This window comes from Aptenodytes forsteri, unplaced genomic scaffold, assembly GCF_000699145.1.
Source record: "Aptenodytes forsteri isolate BGI_AS27 unplaced genomic scaffold, ASM69914v1 Scaffold145, whole genome shotgun sequence".
NCBI lineage: Eukaryota > Metazoa > Chordata > Aves > Sphenisciformes > Spheniscidae > Aptenodytes > Aptenodytes forsteri.
In genome coordinates this window covers 3,311,448-3,334,825 of record NW_008795122.1, presented here as the reverse complement: position 1 = coordinate 3,334,825, position 23,378 = coordinate 3,311,448, and the positions used below count along the sequence as shown (strand labels likewise).

Here is a 23,378-nt window from a genome sequence, read left to right as displayed (position 1 = left end):
CTGTAGGCATCTAAAAGTCTTAAATTAATTAGAGCAATCTTAAAATCAGATATGAAGTATTCAATCTTGACTTCCCTGAAATTAACTAAATGCCTAAATGGGTATTAAGATTTTCCATAATAAAAATACTTCCATATTGAATTTGTGTATAATACTGCCATTACTCTAAAAGGTGTATGAAGACATCACATGAAATCTACACCAAAGGTAGTTGAAAAGTCCATTCATAAAACTTTTATTCCACTTACATCAACTTAATACACATGTTCTGAACAGTTATGCTTAGATTGTTCATGAAAATTTCATAAGACATTAAACAAAGCTAGCCATCATCTCAAGTTATTTCCCTGTTAACTATTTTTACAGCACATGCATGTTAGGCAAGTATCAAAAAAAAAAAAAAAATCACAAAAGCAAAAAACCTAAAAAAGTTAAATACATGGGTTTTTGTTTTACTGCTGTGCTCGATATACAGTGTCATTATGGATATCAAGCAATTCATTTTTTACTGCATCTTTACTTGTACATTTGTTCTTAGGTTGCTTAAACCATTTAAATACAAATAAAATGTGTAGCAAAAATAATGAAAGCAACAGCAGGTAACTTTACAAATAATGGAATGTGAACCGTTTCTTTGTCCTTCTCTAGAGAAAGTTGACTGGGTTATCAAACTGTCTTAAGGAACACTTCAGCTGCAATCAAAGATGTACACTTGATCGGTATATTCCACAGATTTCACATGTTGACTTGACATGCAATATCTATGGGACATCAGTTTATTCACAGCCATGTGTGCTCCAGCTTGAATACTCATGCTAACTACACCTGTGGCTGCAACTGATTATCCCTTTTTTTCCACCGTGACAGACCAATACGCAAGCAGTCATCTTTGCTTGACATAGAAAGCTGTTTTAACACTGGCCTTGTGGGAAGCCACAATGTACCAAAAGTACTATGCCAAACATGTAGAACTTGTATAAAAATTTCACAACCCTATATTGGCCACCTCAGATGAAAACAGATAAATTCCCCAAATGTTAACTGGCTCTATTCCCCTAATATTAAACAAAACCACATGGGAAATATAGAAATCCAAATAGAAGTAACATAAACCTGTCAAATCGTAAACAAAAACTATTTGTGGGACAGCATGGATGACAAATGGTCTACTGTGTAAATTTCAGAATGAGGCAGACGGAAGTTGGAAGGCTGGTTAATTCTCCCCTCCTTCTCCTGCTTCAGCTTCATCTCCTTGGGTATCCGATGTCCACAACTGTTCGGGAAAGAAAACAGAGTAAAATATGTAAGATATTAACATTTATGACTAATGATTAATAAGGAATTATTAGAAAGAAAGCCTACTTCTTAAATAGTAATTTTGGTAAGACGTCCTACTAAGCACCATGGAAAAAAAACCCCACACATTAACATTAATATATTTCTTGGCTATTACAAAATGGAAATCTAGTCCTAGGTGACCCAACCCCACACTGCATTTAATGAGGAAGTTTATGAACAGTCAAAACCAAAGTCTCATATCCACAAGGCTCACTAAAAGACAATTACAAGCAGGCAAGACTCAGACCTACAGAACAGATACATGAGAATCGGGAACTAAGAATATTTGGTTTCCTGTGGATTTGTACCTTCTCCTCAAGTGAGCTTTACGCATCTTTCTGAAGGAAGAGCTTCAGTAAAGGTCTCTCTCCACATCCAACATTAGAGTGAATGCTACCTTTTCTTCAAAACAGGCATCTGAAGTTTTTTGGTTTTTAAAAACAAAAACATTTCATCAAAATCTCTATCCCTTGACTCTATTCAGTCAGTCGTGCCCCCCTTCAGCAACTTTTGGAACGCAGAGCTTCCAAACGTGGAGGGCAGGGCAAGGAGGGAAGAAAGTCAGGCTAAACATGCAGTATGCACAAAATCTTATTTTCAGCTCCATAAAATCATGCTAAGGAGCCATATATCAAGATTAAGTACCAACTAAGGAAACTAAGCATCAGTTCCAGAGCAACACCCAGGGCAAAGAAATTATTTTGTGAACCAAGTATTTCGCCACGCTGGCTGCTTCCAAACTATTACCAGCCCAGTATGATTTGTAATATCTTGCTTTATGGAGTTATAGCAGCATTAACTGAATCCTTCACGCTCTACAGCATAAGGTGGCAAAACCTAAGAACAACTAATTCTCTCTCTACCTACAGTCTACTCTCTACCTACACTAAGGTGTCACAAGATGCTAATTAAAAAAACAAAAAACCACATCATCAGAAACATTTTATCCTTTCCAGGAGTACAAGACAACAGAGAAACTTGCACAAGACCAGTAGCCTTGCTCCTGCTTTGAACATAATACATGATAACTGCACTAGGTGTTCCTTGCTGAAGGCATTAAGCAACAAATTAGTTTACTGGAGACAACAGCATACCTGTCAGTTTGTAGCCCCTGCACTACATTCTATACTACATTATTAGAATACTACGTTATTCTCAACTTTAGGAACAGTTAGTAAGAGCAGTTTTATTAGAATTTTATCAGAGGCTGCTATCCTAAATCCTCACCTCTAGAGTATCTACAGATATGTACATATACATATATCTTTATTCATTAAATAAAAAGGGCCTGACTGGTATGAAAGGACGATTACCAACTGAGAGCACAGTTTAACGAATCTGCTGGGAAAAAAAAAAAACCTTAGGGGGAAGGGATGCCTTTTTTTTTGTTTTTTTAAAGAAAAAACAATTTAATAACAGAGCAAAGAAGGAATTAATCTAGCAATCCCAGTAAAACAGATTTTGACTTGATATATTAAACAACCCTCTGAACACTTCTCTGCCTTCAGTCGCTGCTGAGAATGAACACAGACTCTTCTTCAGCCATACAAGACTCAACGTAAAAAGAATCAACAACTGAGGAAACCGTTCCTGCACATAACTGATCAACATGCTGAATCACTGTCAAAAGCCTTTGTAACAGACTTGCATAATTAGCAAAACGGACCTTTTTTACATTTATGAAATTCATTGCAGTCTTTGTCAGTCACACATACATCAAAACTTATTTTCTACCTCAAGAAGCTGTGGAAAAACATGGAATCAATGCACTCATACAAGTCACGCTAAGCATTTAAGGCAAGACATATCATCCATTCAAGAATATGGAATCCTGCAGCTGCCTACAGCTTTCTCCCGTATAATGGAAAGCTCACATCGATTATCAGGCCTCCTACCATAATTCACACACTATGGTAGCTCAGTCCAACTTTTGCCCTTGTATGAAACAATTTGCTTTCCAACTGCTATGACAAGCTTTACATTATTTTTAGTGGGAAGCTAGCAATTAAAGTCAGCTTCTATTCTCTATTTCAATACCACTCATTCAGAGGACAGCTCTTGAGCAATCTCACTCAAGGGGACAACACACACAGACATTGAGAGTGATGCCAACCCTGTATCTGTCTCCATTACAGAGGTTGAGAAACCTCTGCCATTTGTTTTGTAAGCAACAGCTGGAACAATCACAAGTAGTTTTTTCAGTAGTGTTAAGTTGCCATTCTAGTGGAAAAGGTTCCAAGGAACAGGGAAATAAAGTGTTAGAAACAAAAGCAGAAAATACGGCAACTTCAATTTTATGCAACTGTACAACTTTACTTCTAGTTACGTTAAAAGAAGCCCAGCTATTTCCTAAGTGTCTCTGATATCAGATGCACAGAACGTGAACAAGGGGTTATATCTGGCAACAAGAGGTGCTTCTTATTTTTTCAGTTCTGGCTTGCAGCTCTCCCTTCCCCCCACGACGACCAGGGAGTGAACTATGCCATTAATTACACTATTGCATGTTTGCTTACATTTACTGTTTTGTTTGCTTTAGACATTTATCTTTGCTAGTTTTAAAGTTCAAAGTAGGTTAAAAAAACCCCACACACAAGATGAAGATTTTGATTACTCTGACAGAGCAACACAATCTTGATCCATAACTTACACCACACAGCTACGAGTCCAAGGAAAAAAAGAATTAAGACAGCTGTTTTACGACTGCCATGGAAATAGCCTGGCTAGCACTGATTCCAACTTCAGCTTTACCAAAATTAAAACCAAACAGAAAAACCCCAAACAACAGGCCCTTAAATGGACTTGCTAGCTCTGTTTGTAGTTTTCACATAGGATCTACTCCTTGCACATGCAATCACACAGAATAAGCTATATGAAATTTGACATAAGTTTTGAAGAGGCAAATGCAACTATATTCTCAAATGCTGTTTAACAAAAGATAATAGCTTTGCTAGTCACAGTCCAAACTATGTCACTTAAACAAGTTAAATTCCTTGAATAAAAAAACCTGAAAAATTTGGTCAATTTGTCACGTCAGAAAACCATGTTAATTAGCAGGCAGACAAAAAAGACTAGGCAGGAGAAAAAAATGTAGCTCAGAAACATGATGTACTGTAAACTCATCTGTAAGTAGGTGACAGACACAGCTCCACAGCTAAGAATGAACAGGACAACTCTGAGTGCCACAAAGACCAATCCCGTTATCAACAATATGCAAACTTCAATGATACTCACTGTCAAGTTGTCTCTCAGTAACTGCATTATTAGCGTGCTGTCTTTGTATGACTCTTCACTTAATGTATCAAGTTCAGCAATTGCTTCATCAAAAGCCTAGGGTTATAAAAACAAACAACTCCATTGGCCATGCGACAAAAGGTTATGCAAATAGTATAAATGGAATTTCCCCCCCCCTTAGACTTACCGTTTTTGCAAGGGAACAGGCTTTCTCCGGGGAATTAAGAATCTCATAATAAAACACAGAGAAGTTTAGAGCCAGACCTAATCTGATAGGATGTGTTGGCTGCATCTCCTTTTTACTGATTTCAAAAGCTTCTTGATATGCTTGTTGTGATTGCTCCACTATCCCTTTTGGGAAAAAACAAACACACAAGTAAGTAATTCACATACCGTATTCAGACATACAATCAGGACTGTGTTCATGCTTGCATGAACAAAGTATGTTAAGAGTGAATGCCTGTGAATGAGCACTTTACCTAACAAGTTGCTATTTTATGAAGATTTTACTAAATTACATTTTTAAATTATTCAAAAAAAGGAAGTTGTCATTGACCAAATCACAAGTTTGAGTCTCTCCCTGCCACCCTGTGACTACTTGTCTTCTCAAATGTTTGCAGCAGTTTTGTAGCACTTAAGTGCTTTAAGCTTAAGTGCTTTAAGAATATAAAACCCACCACCTACATGAAAAGGTACAAAGTTGAAGTTTTAACTCTACACAGGTTTGATACAGTACCACACTTTCAATGTCTTTAAACATCGCAAAGCATTACAGATCCACATTTTAGTCACAGAACACTGATGACCTTTGGCTCTCATGCTGCATCCTTTCAGTAACAGTCATCTGTGAACTCCCATTCAAATTGCTTGGAAAGATAGTGTGACATACCTCAACCCGAATTAAATACATATTTTTAAAACCTTCCAACATAGTACCATTTCCAATGCAGATACGGAAAGCATTTTTACTTAACTTAAACGTTCTAGTATCTACAAACTTTGAAGTAAGGGAGAAAAATTAACAATTGGGCTTTTTTTTTTTTTGACAGATTAATCTTTTGCCATTCTGTTAATTGGTTCAATTATACAAGTTATAAACGCTTGGCAGAAAAAAAACCCAACTATATTGCATATACTAAGATTGAAGAGCTCAACAGTTTCCATTCTCACTGAATGCACTTGAACTTGTGAGCAGGCTATGCCTGCACAAATCAGAGATCATGGCCCAACACAGCCCACAAGCTGGACTATGCCCTGGATGACTGCAGGAGGCAAGAGACACGCTAGACACTGAGCACAAAGGGACCATTGTTCCTGCACTCTCCAAGACTGTTAATAGCATCTGAGAAAAAGGTGGGCAGAAGTCATTCAATTCAGATGCAAAAGGATTCCAATCCTAACATTTCTGGATCAAACCAGAAATGCATCCAGCATGATCTCTGCAACAGCGCCAGTCACATGTATTCAAAAATAAAGAAAGGAATTTTAGGCTAAGGACTCAAAAATACATCAGTATTGAAGTCAGAAGTACTCAAAGTCTGAGAATAACTGAATACCAATATTCAGAATGTCTATGCAATCTCTATTTGTTCACCTTTAAGTATTCACAAAAATTAAAGCATCACATTGTCCTCTTCAACATGAAGAGGAAGGACACTCACTGCACAATTATTCAACACTGATTTTTCTGAAGCACTCCATTATTAGTGATGAGTGTAGAGAGGACAGACAACTGCCATAATATGTTGAAAGTGACAAGAAGTTGGTATATTACAGTTGAGAAGAACCAGGTTTACTGTAAGTTAAATTTAGAAATAGTGAGAAGAGTTTTACTCATAATGGAAAAGCCTTAGAAAATGGCACTGTTTATGAAAGGCAAAACAAGCAGCATGAAAAACAAGTAACTTCAAGGAATGAAGCTGAGCATTTTATTTTTTAATCATTTTTCTTTAACATAAATAACTTAAAAAAGGCCTATCTTTTCTCCTTATTTGAGAAAATACAGTTACCGTTTGAGCAGTGATTTGAGCAGTGATTTGAGGAACTTAGTGCAAAATTTGATGTATTCTGTTAATTTTTAAATCGGTCACCCAGTACAAAAATAGTTGCAAGATTTTTAACCTTGAATACTTTAGAAAGTGTTGTACAGTTCCAAAGTTCAAGGCTAAAATAGTAGAGTGAGGACAATGCTTGACATTCCTGTCTATTAGATTGCTGTAAGAAAACCCCAGTCAATAAAACAAACAATCTGGTTTACGAAGATAAAAATCCAATTCCTAGAGTTGGGAGCCTTATACTGTTGCTGTATTACTGCAAAAGGCTGAAGGAATACTGTCCAACTAAATGGCCATTATTTCCTAAACAATAATTATCAACTGCCCTTCTTCAGTCCACAGACACGACGCTTTGTGACATCAACGGGGGGGGGGGGGGGGGGGGCAGAGAAAAAAAAGAAAAATCTTAAGTTTAGGAGACATAGCAACTATGACCTAGATAGGCTTTCAAAAATTTTTCTTCATCTGGAAACCCACTAAAATCTGCTCAGCCAAGAGACTGGGTTAAATAAAAAAGAACTTCAAAACCACTTTAAACAAAGATTTTCAGGGTCTAATTTTAGAGCCTGCAACTTAATCCTCAATAGAAAAAGAAACTTTGGGACTCAAAATATTGTACCTTCTATGCATGTGAATAGAGATTACTAGAAGAAAAATATAATTACTCTCTGTACAGTAACAGATCTAAAGTACTGGTTACACATGCAATTCTGCCGCCACCAAGACTAGGTCAGTTTGCACACAGTAAAGCATCAGAAGTCAAATCAAGCCCTGTTATACTAAGTCATAGCATCTTTATGCAATTCCCTATTATGCAGCATACTGGGGAAACCAGGCTACCCTATGTAATGTGGATATAACACATGCCACAAAGCTAAAGCAGACATATCTATCCCCTTGAAATTATTCCAAGTTTGTTTCATCTCTATACCAAACTCAACCTAGTTTCTGTGAAGTCGCGCAGACATCTTTCTATATCATTATTTCAGAGCTTATTAGCTTGAGAGCAGCACAAGGCCACAGGGGCACCACATGTTCAACAGTGCTTCAAGGAACCCAGTAAGTCCTACAAAAGGGCAGAGTGCTACCGAGCATCAGCCGCACAGCTGAACGGTTCTCCAATAATCCCCAAGGGTCCCAAGTCCATGCATTCAGATTGTCTGCACACTCCCAAGCATCCCATACTTCTGCAGACTGAGTGCAGACTAAACTGAGTCTACAAGAAAACAGCTCAGGGCTAGCAGAACTTACCAGATTGTGCTCTGTGCTGAAAAGCACTGCTTTTCAGGGCACACTGCCACCAGTCCTAAACTGGCTCTCGGAAACAGCTTAGCACTGTTTGCAACGAACTGTACCTAAACATAATGTGTCGTTCTGAATTGAAGGTGACTCTGCATGAAGTCAGCATGTTGTTAGGGTGTCTCTTCAACTACAGCAGTTAAGTCACCTAACATACCAAGTGCCTTATATTAACTTTTCTAACTAAATTTAGGTGAAGGCAACTTACCTGCAATTATGACAAGCTGCTTACATGAAGATACAAGAAACTTGAGGAAATAAAAAAACATTTGGACATTAAACTACCACGGTTATGGAAGGAATTTTCCTAACAGTAAGATCAGTTTTATAAATCCTTTTCTTCTCCAGGTGGTTTCTAGTCTCTTTGCTCACTGAACCTATGCAGACTTTTTATATACTGTAGAAATGCAGGAGAAATAGCACAAATAAGACTTCAAAAAGCTACAAGACTTTGTCCCCCTACAAAGAGGTAAAAATCCAATACTCAGCCAGGCAGAAGATGCATAAACCTGTACTTCAGTGATAAACCAGATGCATGCATGCATAAGTTGGAGTTGATCTCAAGATTTCGTGACTTAACATCTGCTCCCTGCTTCTGACGGCAGAGGTACATGGAAACTTCCATAATTCATTTGAAAGCCAACAACCCAGGATTTTTCTTCAGAAAACAGGAAGCCTCTTACTAAAGAAATGTACATCCAAATCAGAATTATTCTAAAGTTAGAGTCGTGTCACCACCCCACCAAAACCAATCTAATTTGACAATATTTAGCCACAAGCTGACATACAATACCTTTCTTGTCATCTCCAGCAGCAACCTCAGCCAAGTAACGGTAGTAGTCTCCTTTCATTTTCAAATAGAAAACTTTACTTTCTGCTTGTGAAGCATTAGGGATCAAGAACTTTTCCAACAGAGACTAAAAGAGAAATAAAGAACATAGTGTTTTGAACATACGTACTTTTACTGCGTGCTGAACCAACAATTCAATTATACTACAATCTATTTCAAAGTCAAGACAGCTTTACTTTTTGCCTATTTTCTTCACATCCTACATAGCATATTCAGCTAAGGAGAATGTGTTCTGGATCACAATTCTAGGTGCAAAAAGGAATGCTTCATGCTGTGACTCAATGGGGAGAAGGCGGCTGTGTTAATTTAGCAGATAAGTCTTCTATGACCCAAGGAAGGGTTTCTATAAGCCGTTACACAGTACCCTGACAAAAATAAGGTAATCCAAAGAGTCTGGGCAGAGGGTATACAATGGAAGAAAGGCTGCATCCACAGAAGATAATAAAAGGATTCTAAGTATCAGCTGCCAAATCAGAGACCCAAATATCTTACATACACAGGCAATAAATAAGCCTCGTTAACCTAGTTCCCATTAACTGGACACAGTACTGGCATCGCCAGCAAGAAACTGCAAGGTGAACCTGGATTCTTGCATTTCCAGACAGCTGACAATCTGACAGTCAGCTGTGTAGCACTGAAAAGGATCATCCATCTGACTTTATGTGCTGCCCTAACAGGTGTTTCCTATATCTTCCAAAGCAAAAGTAGCTCTCAAGTCGCTCCACCAAATCCTCCCTGTGGGCTGCCAGTTAAGACCAGTTTTTTCTAGATTATTCTAGCTGCTTATTAAATTAACATAGCAAGTTCCCAGCTGCGGCAGTCATGTAATTTAGCAAGAGTTCTATTATGATGAAAAGAAAAAAAAAAATCACTAGCTCCAACACATTTAGTCAAATTAAGGTACAAGCTTGTCAAACTTCTTGATATTGAGTGCTTTAAGTCAGACTTTGAAAGAAAAGCCAGTTATTTAAAAGTCAGAAAAAAATGCAGAAGTGCTTCTGAATACTCAAAATTAATTCAGAAGCTGTTATATATACTTTGCTAAGGCTATCTAGCAAACGATTTTTTAAGAAATTTTAGGAAGAATTTTTGGGTGTCTTTTTCCCCCCCGTAAATTAGATGACTGACATTTCAGTTTTGCCTGTTTTTAGCTCATATTTCCAATGACACCACAGAAATGGACAATCTAATTCAGTTCCAACCCACAGAACGATGGCTGCTTTACAGTACTTTCCTCTAGATAGTACCCTGCAGGTTAAGTGAATATCTTATGATACACAATGTACTCCTGGGATAGGCATACCCTGAATACGGTAGACTGTAACCACTGCACTGTGACACAGGTACCCGTGGTAGCTACCCTGTTTAATAGGCCAACTGACATAAAGCTACAGAAAACTGTTTGTAATTCACAAAAAGAGCAAGAAGAGTGAACAACTTTGGTTGGTCGATTTTTTTTTTTTAAAATTAAAGTACTGCTAATTTGTTTATATAAATCATGAATATTTAGCCTGGTAGCCTCAACATTGTGTGAAACCCTTCAAAATGAAGTGACCTATTATGGCAGCTGTCTCTCATTTCTATCTCAGCAGACAGGGTAATGAAGAAGTCCAGCTGACAGAAACCAAAATCACACAAGGTTCAGCTATGCCTATGCTCCAATGAGATAAAAACCTCTTAGTAGACTTTCTTTATTGGTTTCAACATAATGGAAGGTATTTATTCAACCATCTTTACTATTAGATATTTCCAGTATTGTGGGGGTTGGTATATAGCTTCATTTTATAACCATACAGGGAGACATCGAAAAATACTGCGTGTCTTTGCTTCCTGTCTGAATGACAGCAGAGACAACCCTTTGGCAACAAAGGAAACGCAACATAAGCAAGTTGGCAGCAGCAGTATTTTTATGGAGCCAGTCAAATGGGCTGCCGAGCTGCCTCATGCCAAGGGCACCCTTCTGGAGGGCACACCACTATGCGAGGAGAACAGTTCAGAGCCACCTCTGCCCCAGAGCAGCTGGAACGAAGCAGAAGGCTGTAAGGTATATGGCTCACGTGCTTCAGCTCTCTGTAACTACTTACATGCTCTGTTCTCACCACTAGAGAACGTCAAGATTCACAGCTATGACATCTTTCATCAGTGCTAAGAAACTCTGACTTCAATGACAAATGAAGGTTCCCAGCTACTGAGAATAAGGCTCCTTATAAGTTTTTCTCTGTAGGACTGCAATTAAGTCAGGTGTGTCAGTCTGCACCTACCCTTCTGGCACCATGGGGAGTTGCCCTCCTTCTGTACCCTCCATTAATTGGTCAGACCAAAATATTTTCAGTGATTCTAGAAACAGAAATTATTCATCATCCGTATAGAAGGTTGTTTAATTAAGAAGTACAGCTCTGCTCACTCCCACAGCAGCAACCAAACTTCCAGACTTAAACTTCACTTAGGTCACAAATGAGGTAAAGTTGTTTGCAAACACCTAATTGAATGGGTGAATTGCACCAGCAGACAGAGAAGATGAAAGATTATCAATTGAGAAAGTCTTCCTAATCCGATAGATATTAGCAGGGCAACAGCAGCTCGGACGGTTCGTAAGCCTCGTATTGAAAAAAAAAGTTTTAAACCCACGTCAAATTTTGAAGACTGACAAACTAAGAAAATTCCTTTCAACAGCTATTCATAGAATATAGCCTATGCAAAGAGGCTCCAACTCCGAGACTGCACTGGTAGCTTGTTCATACCTGGATGAAAGACTCTATTCTATACAAACAACACGTAGGACTGGTAGGCCACATATCTTTGGGAGAACTTTATTTATGCCAAGTACTTCATAAACACCACCAACAAAACCTGAAAGCAGATTAACATTTAAAAGCTAGCATGTGAAATTACTGAAAGGAGATCTCTTCCCCTATTATTTATTTAGTACTATATATTCAGTTTCTCCTGTTTGTACCAGTCTTTTTATTTCAGGATATATTTTCTTTTACTGGCATAAGTAAACACAAAACGCTCATTTAAAGTTAGCCTGAAGATTCAGAGTACACTGATTTATCCTAAAGAGTGGCTGTGAAAGCCACAATCTGCATGGAGATGGTGTGGCTACAGAAAGCCATACAGATGAGACCAATAAAACCACTGACCTTTTAGAGTTCAATTACATAAGATAACATAAAATGTTAGGCATCACGAAAGGTATAACCAATGTAACACTTTGTTACCTGCTAACACATCTGCTTATGGGGAATACTGGGGGTTTTTTTGGTTTTTTAAGTAGCTTTAACTGCAAGGCTTCTCTGGAAGATACAATTTTTTCCACAAGGAGGAATACCTTGATATTTAAGTCCTATTGATGGGTTCTGTTTGTCCAAAGCAGAAGAAACAGAAAAAAACTGTTTCGATAGTACCACCAATATCTGCCTATCTTCTCTCTCCTTTACCAGTTAATATGACAATGTTAACCAGTGTTTGATCACCACATGGGCCATTGAAGTGCTAACTTCTAGTCCAAGACTGGACCAATAAGCTGATCTATAATTACTAAGTTTGTTAGGTGATCTGCATCACTGCAATGCACACAACACCCTGACAACTGAAGTCCATACAGCACGAGTATATTATAGCTACATGGTATGTAGCTAAGCCCTCATGCTCGTTCATGACATTCCTGCTATCATGCCAAATTCCCATCCATTTTTGATATATACTAATACGCACTAACTACAACTCCACGGGCAGTTAATTACAGTGCCTCAATCAGAATCTGGTAGAAACAGTTTTTTAAACAAAACTAAAACACCACTCCCTGCCCCCCAAACCCCACAACTGCTCAGCTGTAATTGTCAGAGCTTTTAATTTGACAGCGCTTTTAATTTGACAGCAAGAATCTAACTGCTGTGAAACAAACCATAGCATTGTAGTCAATTAGGCAGATGCAGCAGCATCTTAGAGCACTTTTCAGCCAAAACCTGTAACAGCTTGTACAAGTGCTTCTAATACTTTTCATAGCAAAGTCATACATAGTCTTTCCAGAAAGACTTAATGGAAAATTATTACCTTTTTTTAAAAAAAAAACAACAACAAACCACAAACCCATGCATGTACTAAATTTGAATATCAACTCTTACCAATATGCTGGCCATTAAAAGATCAGGCTTCAACACTTCACATCTGCAATTGTGATTACGACTAAGTTAACAGCTTTCTGGTACTCTGGACTATGACAGACAGCACATTTGAACTCAAGAGATGTCAGCTATGCTCACACATACCATAGATAAGAAATCTCATAAATTTGGTACGTTCCCCCACCCCCAGCAAGTATGCACTAGAGAAAAGTCTTTGTCTCCAAAGATGTAACAGAGGCTGCATGCACACAGCTTTATTATTCTACTGGCAAACTTCAATCCTGGCTTATTTTAAACACTAAACTGGAAAGAGATTCACTTTCTTCATTCTTATGCATGTTCTTTGGCCAGAGCAGGACACAGTCAACAGACAGCAACATTAAGCACAATGCGTTTTGAGCCTATTTTGATGAAAGGCCCTATGGATTTGTTCCTGTGGTTTTGCAAGATAAAGTCTGAAAGGTAAGAGTTATTAGACTCAGTCAGGAGTGTGAAGGAAGCATAACAAGTAGTAATTCTGTGTAACAAAAAAACCCACCAACACCCAACCCTCTACAAAAAGTCTGCCTGCTTCTTACTGCAAGTAGACATGCTTCAGTTTATCAAGTTGTGGTGAGAACTTCAGTTGAAGACAGGAAGCCAACCCATAAAGACTTGAATAGTCCTTTCCTGACACTTGAAGCCTAAAACTACCCTTCTCTTAAAAGCATTTACTTACATCTTTGGCAAATGACTTGTGTGGGCCAGAAGACTATTCCCAAATTCATCATAAGAGCATTAAAATCAGTGCCTCAGTTTTGCCTTGTTGCTTGTAGTTCTGTGCATATTTCTCTTTATTAAAGGTTCGGTCTCAGTACGTTATTGCCTGGGAACTTGAGATAATTATTAATGCACTTGAGGATTACATCAACAGCTCAATTTTCTATTTAAGAAATCTCCCTCCTGACAAACAGGAGAATAAGAATAAAATCACCAGATTCTAGAAAAATACAGTTGTAAGTGAGCAGGTAATATATAGTTAAAGTACTGAGAGCAAGAAACTTTGTTTTTAAATACCAAAAATTAATTAAGATACACCGTTGAGTAAAAACTCTAGAACTATTGGAGAAACAAAAATATATTCATCTCACACAAGAACCAAGCTGCAGAATGGCAAAAATCCAAAAGAATACACTGATAAACATTAGGTAATTTAAATGGTATCGGTTTTGCTCAGAGGCAAAACCAGGCAGGCCTTTTGTTTTCATGCAGTATTGAAAGCCACCTGACGTAGTTATGACATTATTTCTAGTTTTGAAGATAAATTACACAGGAGTATTAGCTGAACTTTAATTTATTTGTCATCCATCTGTGGTATATGGCATAGGGATGAAGATGACATGGAAGAACTCTTTGTTTTTTAAATTCATGGAGGACATGAAAGAAACATCATATTTTTTTTTAAGCTGAGCTGGAAACCTATTTCACACTGACAATGGCCTAATATTTTAATGATGTAAGCAGCATGCCAGTATCTTTCTCCAAGACTTTACAAGAACACAGTCCTGGCTGACAGGATTCTTCTGTCTACTAACCTACCTCCAACACTGCCCGAAAGAGGATGCCATTAGAAAAATACATAAAGAAAGCAAGAAAATGTCATGCTACCATTAGCCTCCATCAACACCTAGGGACTTCCTGAACCAGATGTGGCTTCTCTGAATGCAGTAACCTTCAAGAGGCTTCTCATCCACATTCCACACATTGTCCAAACTCCCCCTACATCAACATAACCTTAATACCCACAATACACTATGGAGAAGAAGCTGGAGATACTTGACTACCTGCACAAGAGAAAGTGTTACTTTTGTCTTAAACCTACTTCCCAGTTTCATTTAAAAAAAAAAGTTTAGCTTATAAAAGCACTGGTACTCAAGTCTGCATTTCTTTTAGAAGACTACCAGATAACTTCATATTATTTGAAGAGTTTCAGTACCATTTCTAAACAGGAATCAAAAGCCCCCGCTGCACTTTCACACCATCCAGGTAGCTATTTACTTTATTCTCTACAAAGGAAGAAGGTGAGCAGGGGCGGAGGGAAAGAAAAATAAGAAAGATGTGATGGATATTAAGAAAAGGGACATCCAGCTGAAGCACTGTGTTAGAACAAGCAATAAAGGTACAGTCTATTGAATCTTAAGGTTTCCAGCTTTCCAGATGCATCAAGACACATTTACCAACTCCAACCCAGAGACTACCAAGCTCCTCTTGTGTCCCAATACTCCTAGGGCAACAACCCTTCCTTTGTGGCAGGAGACACAAAACTATCCTGACTACCGTTACAATGTTGACTTGCTGTTTTCTGACTACCTGCACAGCTGAGCGTGAGTATTTTAAAGAATTTACACATATAAAGTGTCAGGTGTACTTAGGTAGGCATTCAAAAATACTGATTCAGATCAGTCTTTCCAGGTACACACTTTGCGGGAAGAGCTACATGTACTTGGTTTCATCAAGCAGAACCCAGTAACCAAACAGCACAGTAACTGTAGCACACCTTTGTTAAGCTGTTCTTTTACAGACTTCTATTTTGATGACAAAGTTATTAAAGTAGGCCACCTGTGTCGGACAAGTTCAAGACACCTATCATTCCCATAAAAAGCTAGCGTGTGATTTTCCATGCATGTGTTTTCTGCCTCAGCACCACAGTTAGGAAAGTTACTCGGGCTATAAAACAACACATGCAATTAGCTGCACTGCGGATTGGCACACACACTACAAAGGGTTTAACCAAGCCATTTGTGACCAGTAGACATTTTATTTACACACGTCTATCTGAATTGTTGGAGGAAAATGACAAATATTTGTATTTTTAAGGGAAACATTTTCAGACAATCCCTTCCCAAACCCAGGCTGTTTTGAGACAGGCTCATTATGCTGCTTCTGATTACAGTTCTACCCAGAGCTCGTGATCAGGGCTCTGCAACTGCTGCCTCATTGGTGACCTCCAACCCTCTTGGGGGAAAACCAAAAGGACTGTTCTGCCGTCAGCCTTCTACTCTGGCCAAAAGCAAAGCCTCTTGTTTAAAGTTAGATACAGATTTCTATGTACTCATTTGCTCACTAGAACAGGAATACAAGAAAATCTGTAAAATACTAGCGGCTGCTGTGGCACTGGAGGTCTCTCTGGTAAAACACCTGCTGAAGAAGGAAACAAGCCTGCTGCCTGTTCTCAGTACCAGTTATTCTCTCTTCCCATCAAATTGGCTGCCCACGCAAACAGACAGTAGCAAAAGTTTGAAAAAGGTGAGAAGCCTGGCTGGAAGAGACGAGGCGAGAATGACGAGCCTGGGCAGGGGAGAAATTCAGAATCTGGGACAAAGGACCTTTAGGGGGCAGGGAAGAATTCGGTTGCGGAGTTCATGCAACACTGGGAGATGTGATATGCATAGGGACACCTGGGATTGATAAGAGCAGGAAAAAGGTACACTTGGTTAGCAGCTTTGCTGTAGTCAACCTGGTGAAGATCTAGAAAGGGAAAAAATGGAGGAAACGAAGCCTGAGTAATGAGAGGATAACTGAAAAAAAGAACTAAAGGACTAATGCAGAAAAGGGAATCCTGTATAACAAAGAATGGCAAGAAATTTTAGCTTATTCAAAAAAATACTATTAGAACAGTCTAAATGTGTTTCTTTAGAAAACAGAACAAAAGCAGTATCACATACGGGCAGGCAGAGGAAAACATGGGAGAAAGAAGTAGGACACCCAGAAAAATCATCTTCTTGCTGACGTGTACGCTGAGGGATAGAACTAAGTCAATAAGAAGTAGGTGTATGCACTAAAACGCCTACAGGATGCTCAGAGGGAAGATACGGCAGCACGTACAGACAGACACAACATTGGTCTGCATAAAAAGAAAAGGATGGGAAGTGAGGCAATGGGGAGCAGCATCTCTCATTCCACGCTTTTGCAGCCATATACATAGCCCTCCTTGCAGATCTACCCTCCCCAACTTAGACTATCTTGCCCTTTACTACCTTTTTCCTTCCACCACTTTGCTTTCCAATTAGTATTTATGGCAAGGGAAGCAAATGTGCTTAATACCAGGATACAATCTTTGAGATTATTCATAGAATATCTCGAGTTGGAAGGGACCCATAAGGATCATCGAGTCCAACTCCCTGCTCCTCGCGGGACTACCTGAAACTAAACCATATGACAAAGAGCGTCATCCAGATGGTCCCTGAACGCTGACAGTGTTGGTGCCGTGACCACTCCCCTGGGGAGCCCGTTCCAGTGACCGACCACCCTCTTCGTGAAGAACCTTTTCCTAATGTCCAGTCTGAACTTCCCCTGATGCAGCGTCATTTCATTTCCTATCGCTGGTCACCAGAGAGAGGAGATCAGCACCTCCCCCTCCACCCCCCCCCCCTGAGGAAGTTGTAGACTGCGATGAGGTCACCCCTCAAAAGACTTTTGAAGTCCTTCATGCCAATCATTACAGGTTTTTACTGAAGTATGCTTAATAACACATGACAGTGAAAGAACCAAATTCTGATGCACAGGCAAAAACACCTCTCCAGTTTAGTAACCAAGTCTGAGAAAACTCATACAAAAGGCACCAGCCAATAAGACTTTTAATAGAAAAAGAATTAGGATTAAAGTATTTAATTTGTTGAGGCATTGCTATAGACATTAATACACGAAACAGTTTCCACTGAGGATCAAAGCCAATACGCAATTTCTACTTTTTTTTTTTTGCATCACTGCATTAATTTATTTCTTGAATATTGGGGACTTGCAACAAAATAGCATGGTCCCAAATACATCAATCATTATTCTTTGAAGAAACAGAACATCTTCCGAGAAACTTGAGATAATACAAAATTGAAACCAATTGAGTTGGATGAGAATTTCTGCTAGACAGGTAGGTCTAAGTGATAGCTATTGTGGCTGTACTCTGAACCAGAACACATTCTAGCTGTCTCAAGAATCTACAGTTTCGGTCTCTGAAGAAATACTACTAAAAACCCCCATAAACATGATGTAACACTTTTTATCCTTGATAAGAAACAGAAGTAGGAACCATTTATCTTTAGCAGCTTGCATTCTGAGCAGATCTGAAACCTCCTGAAGTAGACTATGTATCTATTAGTTCATTATAGCATACAATGTTAGTAAAAGCATTTTATGAGCAAAAATGCCATTTTAGCTATGTAAGCCTACTCTGAACTAGGAAAATCTGATCAGTTAGACATCAGATTCCCATTGTTAAATATTTTGTTACCTGCATAATCACAAAGGGTAACAACATCCAGAGGGAAAAAAAAAACCCCAAACCTACAACTGCTCCCTACCTCATTTGAGCTGCATTAAATCTGATTTAAAAAAATCAAGAATTTACTGTTTGTCTCAGCAGCAGCATGCCTTATTATTCCTTCTCATTAGAAGAAGCATTGCCAATCTTGTCAGATTTCAAGAAAAATAAGCAACTACGCAAGAGCTGACATTCAGTAAAAAACAAGTTTAAGAAATAATCGCAATCTTAATGCTCTTCAATCAACTTTAATAGTTGCAAACTTTCTTAAACTATTTCAAAATGGTAGTCAACTACTGCCTGAACAGACAATCAACTTCAGGTTCAGAAGCAGGAGCCACTGTGTCTGCCTGCAGCAGAGAACAAGTAAAATGTTTAAGAACCTGTTTCAGAAACACGTACTTCTGTCAAGTGCATGGTAACAAGACAGAAGTTTCCAGATAAAACCAAAGGTAGTGTGGCATCTGTTTATATAGATGGGCAGAGATAATGCACTAACTCTGCTCACATTCTATATTTTATATTTCTACCACTTACGGCTTTCACAGGCACAGTAAACACTGGTATCTTAACAATGCAGCATTTCTACTCTTAGCCTTCTAAGTAACCAACCAGTGAAACAAACACACTTCACAGCTTCACAAAATTACAAGTACACGCAATGAAGTTCTTGCTTCAACAGTACGGAAGAAGGAGAGTATCTGTCACAGGTGACTAAACTGATCAACTTGCTTTATTTGGCAGCAACCTTCAGTGTTCAAGTACTTTATGCACTTACTGCTGATAGGCAGTTCTAAGCAGCAAAATGAAGTAAGTTGTTACTTAGTGCTTATACTGTTCAAAAGCATCCATGTACTTTTTAAATCAAAGCCAATTATTAAACATTAATGCCAAGTGAAATTAATACAGTAGACTATTGGTTATAGTAAAGATTTGTTCCACTTCCAATAAATGCAAGAGGATATAGATACATGTATATATGTGTATACACACGTGTATGCATAGCTAATGTAAGTATCAAAGGTAACTGCATGTTTAGGTATTTTTTTTGCATTTATGCAGAGCACCTTAGCTGATTTTATGATAAATGGGTGCACTAAACACACATATCAACATTATGGATGCACTTCTTGCTAAGCTTAGTAGGTACTAGCTCACCTTTGCTCATGCAGCCCAACCACCAGTAAATTACTTATATATGCTGGAATCTAAAATCCTTTCAAACATGAGCTGAAGTTTCATGCATTTAGAAAGAATTACACGAACAATGTAGAATAAATAAAAACCAACACAAGTCACCTCATATTTGAACTGATCCATGAATGATGTTTTAATTCTCCAAGATTCAACAGTTTTTCAACAGTTTAATTTTCTTAAAAAAAATAAAGATCATTTGCTTAAAAAATAAAGGAAATTGCTCTAGTTTAGGCAGTGCTTTCACTGCAGGAAAAAAAAAGAAAAACCCCAAACTAAAAACCCAACAGCCAAAAAAACCCCCCAGAAACCTGAGCGGGTATAGCTACAACCAGGGAAGTGATTAAAGGATTAACAAAGTGAAATCATGAGGTTGATGCAAATTGCCTCAGCCTCCTACCTTCAATATACATGAGCAATTATACCAGCCAAACCCTAACTGAAAAAGCTAGACTTGGAGAGTTAATCAAAAGCTTAAATTATAACCACCCTGGGAAGTTAGTAAACCCTGGCTACATTTTGCTCTGTGATGTATGAAAGTTCATTCAGAGAAGCATTTGTGAACCAGAGGTACTGGCATATTTTCACATACACCACTAGTACATGACCAATTATCATCTTTTAATACAAGTTTTAACAACTTGAGATGACATCTGGAGTTCTATGTCCAGGTTTGGGCTCCACAGTACGAGAGAGACATGGATATACTGAAGTGAGTCCAGTGGAGGCCACCAGCACGATTATGGGGCTGAAGCATGTGATGTACAAGGCGAGGCTGAGAGCGCTGCATTTCTTCAGCCTGGACAAGAGAAGACCAGCAGATCTTACTGCTGTGTACAGCTGCCTAGAGAAGATGGAGCCAGACTCTTCCTGGAGGTCTACAGTAAAACGACGAGAGGCAGCAGACAAATTGGAACATGAGAAGTTCTGATTACATACAGGGATTATTTTTTTTTTTTCTTTTAACCATAAGTATGACCAAATATTGTGCCAGGCTGGACAGAGAGGTTGTGGAATCTCCATCTTTGAAGATATTCAAAATTTGACTGACAAGGCCATGAGCAACGTGATCTAACTGGATCTGTTCTGAGCAGCATTGAACTAAACAACCCCCCTTCCAACCTTAATTTTTCACTCCTAGATTTCAACAAATTAACCACCCTGCTTCTGTGATCAACATTCTGCAAATAGAAGCTTCTACAAACACCTCCCCTTCTTTTCTGAAAAGATCAAATAAAGGACACAGATCTCAAAGACAGAAAGAAAGTGCAGTCAAAACCAAAAAATTAAGCAAGCCTGAAGGAGTCACAGAACTAAAGGTAGAAATTTTCAGTCAGAACATTGAATTTTTTATTAGTATCAGATATTTTCATAGCATAGAAGGTTGTATGGTATAATCAGTCACTTGAGCGCACAAGCAATCTACTCATCTGCTTGTTAGCACCACTCTATAGGTTAGCTGTGCTCTTTGACCGTCAGGAGGACACACTGAGCCATACAATGGTTGACTTAAAAAAACCCAACTACCTCACACATGTGCATGTCAAAAAGCATATGGCTTCCTATAGGAGAGAGGACTAAATTTCCTAATCCTGTCATTAAGAATTAGGGCAGAAACAGGTTTTATAGATGTTCACATAGTAACCTATTAGATGTTTGCAGCCAACTAGAAAATAGTCCCACAGTAATTTGAGTATGATGGCAATAGGCATTAATTCTGTGGTATGTTCTTTAAAAAGCCATTTAGATGCATTCTGAATGGAATTACACCCCCTTCCCCCCAGTGAACTGCAGCCCCATGACAGGTTACTAAACCTTCTCCTACTTACCCCTCCCCCCCCAACAACATACATATGAAAAAATTGCAAACCTGAAGTCACTTAGTTGAGATTTAACTGCACTTTCTTTTCTCACAATTACCACTTCTAAAAAGTGAAGCATCCATAAGAAGTGCAAAGAAATCTAAATAGTGTAAGCACACAAGGAGTACCATTTTACATGTTCGAGCATGAAGTTAGGAAGAAATAACAACCTGGCAAAGAAAGCAAACAATTCATCTTACTGAGAGGGTCCTGAATAGCACCATTAACCTCCAGCTTTTCTGGCAGGGAGGGAGTGGGGAAAAAGAGCTGTGTAGCACCTATGTGCAACAGTAACTGTAGAATGCTGAAGGGGAGGAAGGTTTCAGGAAGCTCTCTAGACCTTAAGGGGAACAACCAAAAGGGAAAAGAAACAGTGAAACGGAGCACTTGGGCACTGCAGGCAAAGAGATTTACTTAAGGTATGACTGGGGGGGAACTTGGGGGAAGAAGAGACATCACCCAGAAGACTGGGCATGGGGGAAGAACATGGGAACCGTCACATATGGTACATTTTGAAGGACGTGCAGGGGACTACTGCTGTATGTGCCAGCCTAGGGAAGAGAGTATAACTGCCTAGAATTACATTCATACTAAAGTGAAGACAGGCAGTCCTGTTTTAAATGATTAGTTTACACTTAGCTCATGTCAGACGCTGCCTGAAAGCTACTAGTAGTTTAGAGCTCCTGAGAACTTCTAACATGCAAGCAGTATCAGATGTTAGCTATTCAGACTTCTCCATACATTCTTCTCTGTACTTCAGAATCCTCATTAGCTGAAAAATTCATCTTACTACAGATTTAATTTGAACCACTTCAGCTACAGCTCTGTTTCCCATTAACTGCAAAAAGCATTTTGAAGAAAATCCACACCTGTTAGATTAATAACAATTTTTATTATGGAAATGACAAATAAAAGATCATTATACTGGTATTTTAGACAGACCCTCTCTTCTACTATAGAAAGTGAAACAGGATGTGAAGCACACTCTTAGCTCACAGGAGGAAAAAGTAATCAACAAAAAGCTTAATTTCCTGTATCAATACGAAATTTCTGAGGCTGGAAATTTTCTGTAATACTCAAGTACATTTAAGATGCTCGAGTATGGCAATGTACTTCCTCCCCTCCCCCCATATTATTCTTGAAGAATTTGGAAATTCAGTCTTTATTGTTACAGTGCAAGAAACTTGTACTATGCACAATGTGTCACAATTATTTGCAACTTATCAGCACTACCAGACCAACTCTGAATTAGAGTCAGTTATACTACACCTGAAAATACTCCAGTGTATACCTGACAGAAATGGTTGTGGACCAAGAGATTTTAGGTGTCTTCTTTGTACAGCAGCACTCTGAGGCTGCAGCAAAGAAGAGGATGTGTTCAGCTGTTTGTAGGGCCGTAGAGGTACTTCACAGCAGGTTCGTGAGGGAAGATTTAGGAAGTGGCAAGGATGTAGATGCTGGCTTTTCCTGCTGCAAGGTCAATGTAAAGAAGAAAAATAAATGGTTGGACCTGACCCACATAACCGCTAAATTTTTTATCACCGAGTCTAATAGTTATGAAGCAAGAAAAAAGTCCAGCATTAATTGCTTTTATTCAATCCATAAGTTAGTGGAAGAGCTGGGAACAGAACCCAGGCACAGTCTAGTATACTCTGCGTCTACTGGATTAGAGGAGCTATTTCTTCCAATCCACTAGTAATTTGATTCCAACAAATGAGGGAAGAGAGCGAGAAGCTGCAGAGGAGCCAGCTTTGGCTACATTCTGCTAGTCACAAACACATTCTCTTAATTGGTTTCCTCCCTTCAACACTGAAGTTAGGACACCAGTCACTTCCATACTCAGCTGTGATGTAACACCCCAGGGTATTAAATATTACTTAAGAGCCTAGCAGGCAATTGAAGACACAACAACAGCTTGAACAGATTCACAGTCTTAATAAAACATACAAAAGTTCGAGCTGTTTTTGTACTGTAATTGATAAGGCTCATGACTGAAAGCTTTGAAAGTTTGTTAACACTTCAGGTCCTATTAATGGCATACTTCACACCAATCAAGATTTGGTAAGCCTTGTTTTTCACTTCCGTGAACAGTTACAGACTAGATTATGCTGTACTAAAATTACAGAG

The 23,378-nt window shown here is 38.6% G+C and overlaps 1 protein-coding gene across 1 annotated transcript in view; it reads right to left on the bottom strand.

Annotated features, from left to right (window-relative positions):
• Window positions 1–208: 208 nt before the first annotated feature.
• YWHAZ (tyrosine 3-monooxygenase/tryptophan 5-monooxygenase activation protein zeta) overlaps window positions 209–23,378 on the bottom strand; it is a 25,925-nt gene continuing 2,755 nt past the window's right edge. The window contains exons 2-5 of the mRNA XM_009277141.2: window positions 8,716–8,839; window positions 4,757–4,920; window positions 4,570–4,665; window positions 209–1,273 (exon numbers count right to left, since the gene is read on the bottom strand). Coding sequence (XP_009275416.1) covers window positions 1,214–1,273; window positions 4,570–4,665; window positions 4,757–4,920; window positions 8,716–8,839 — 444 coding nt within the window. The 3' untranslated portion in view covers window positions 209–1,213. The remainder of the gene's footprint in view (window positions 1,274–4,569; window positions 4,666–4,756; window positions 4,921–8,715; window positions 8,840–23,378) is intronic.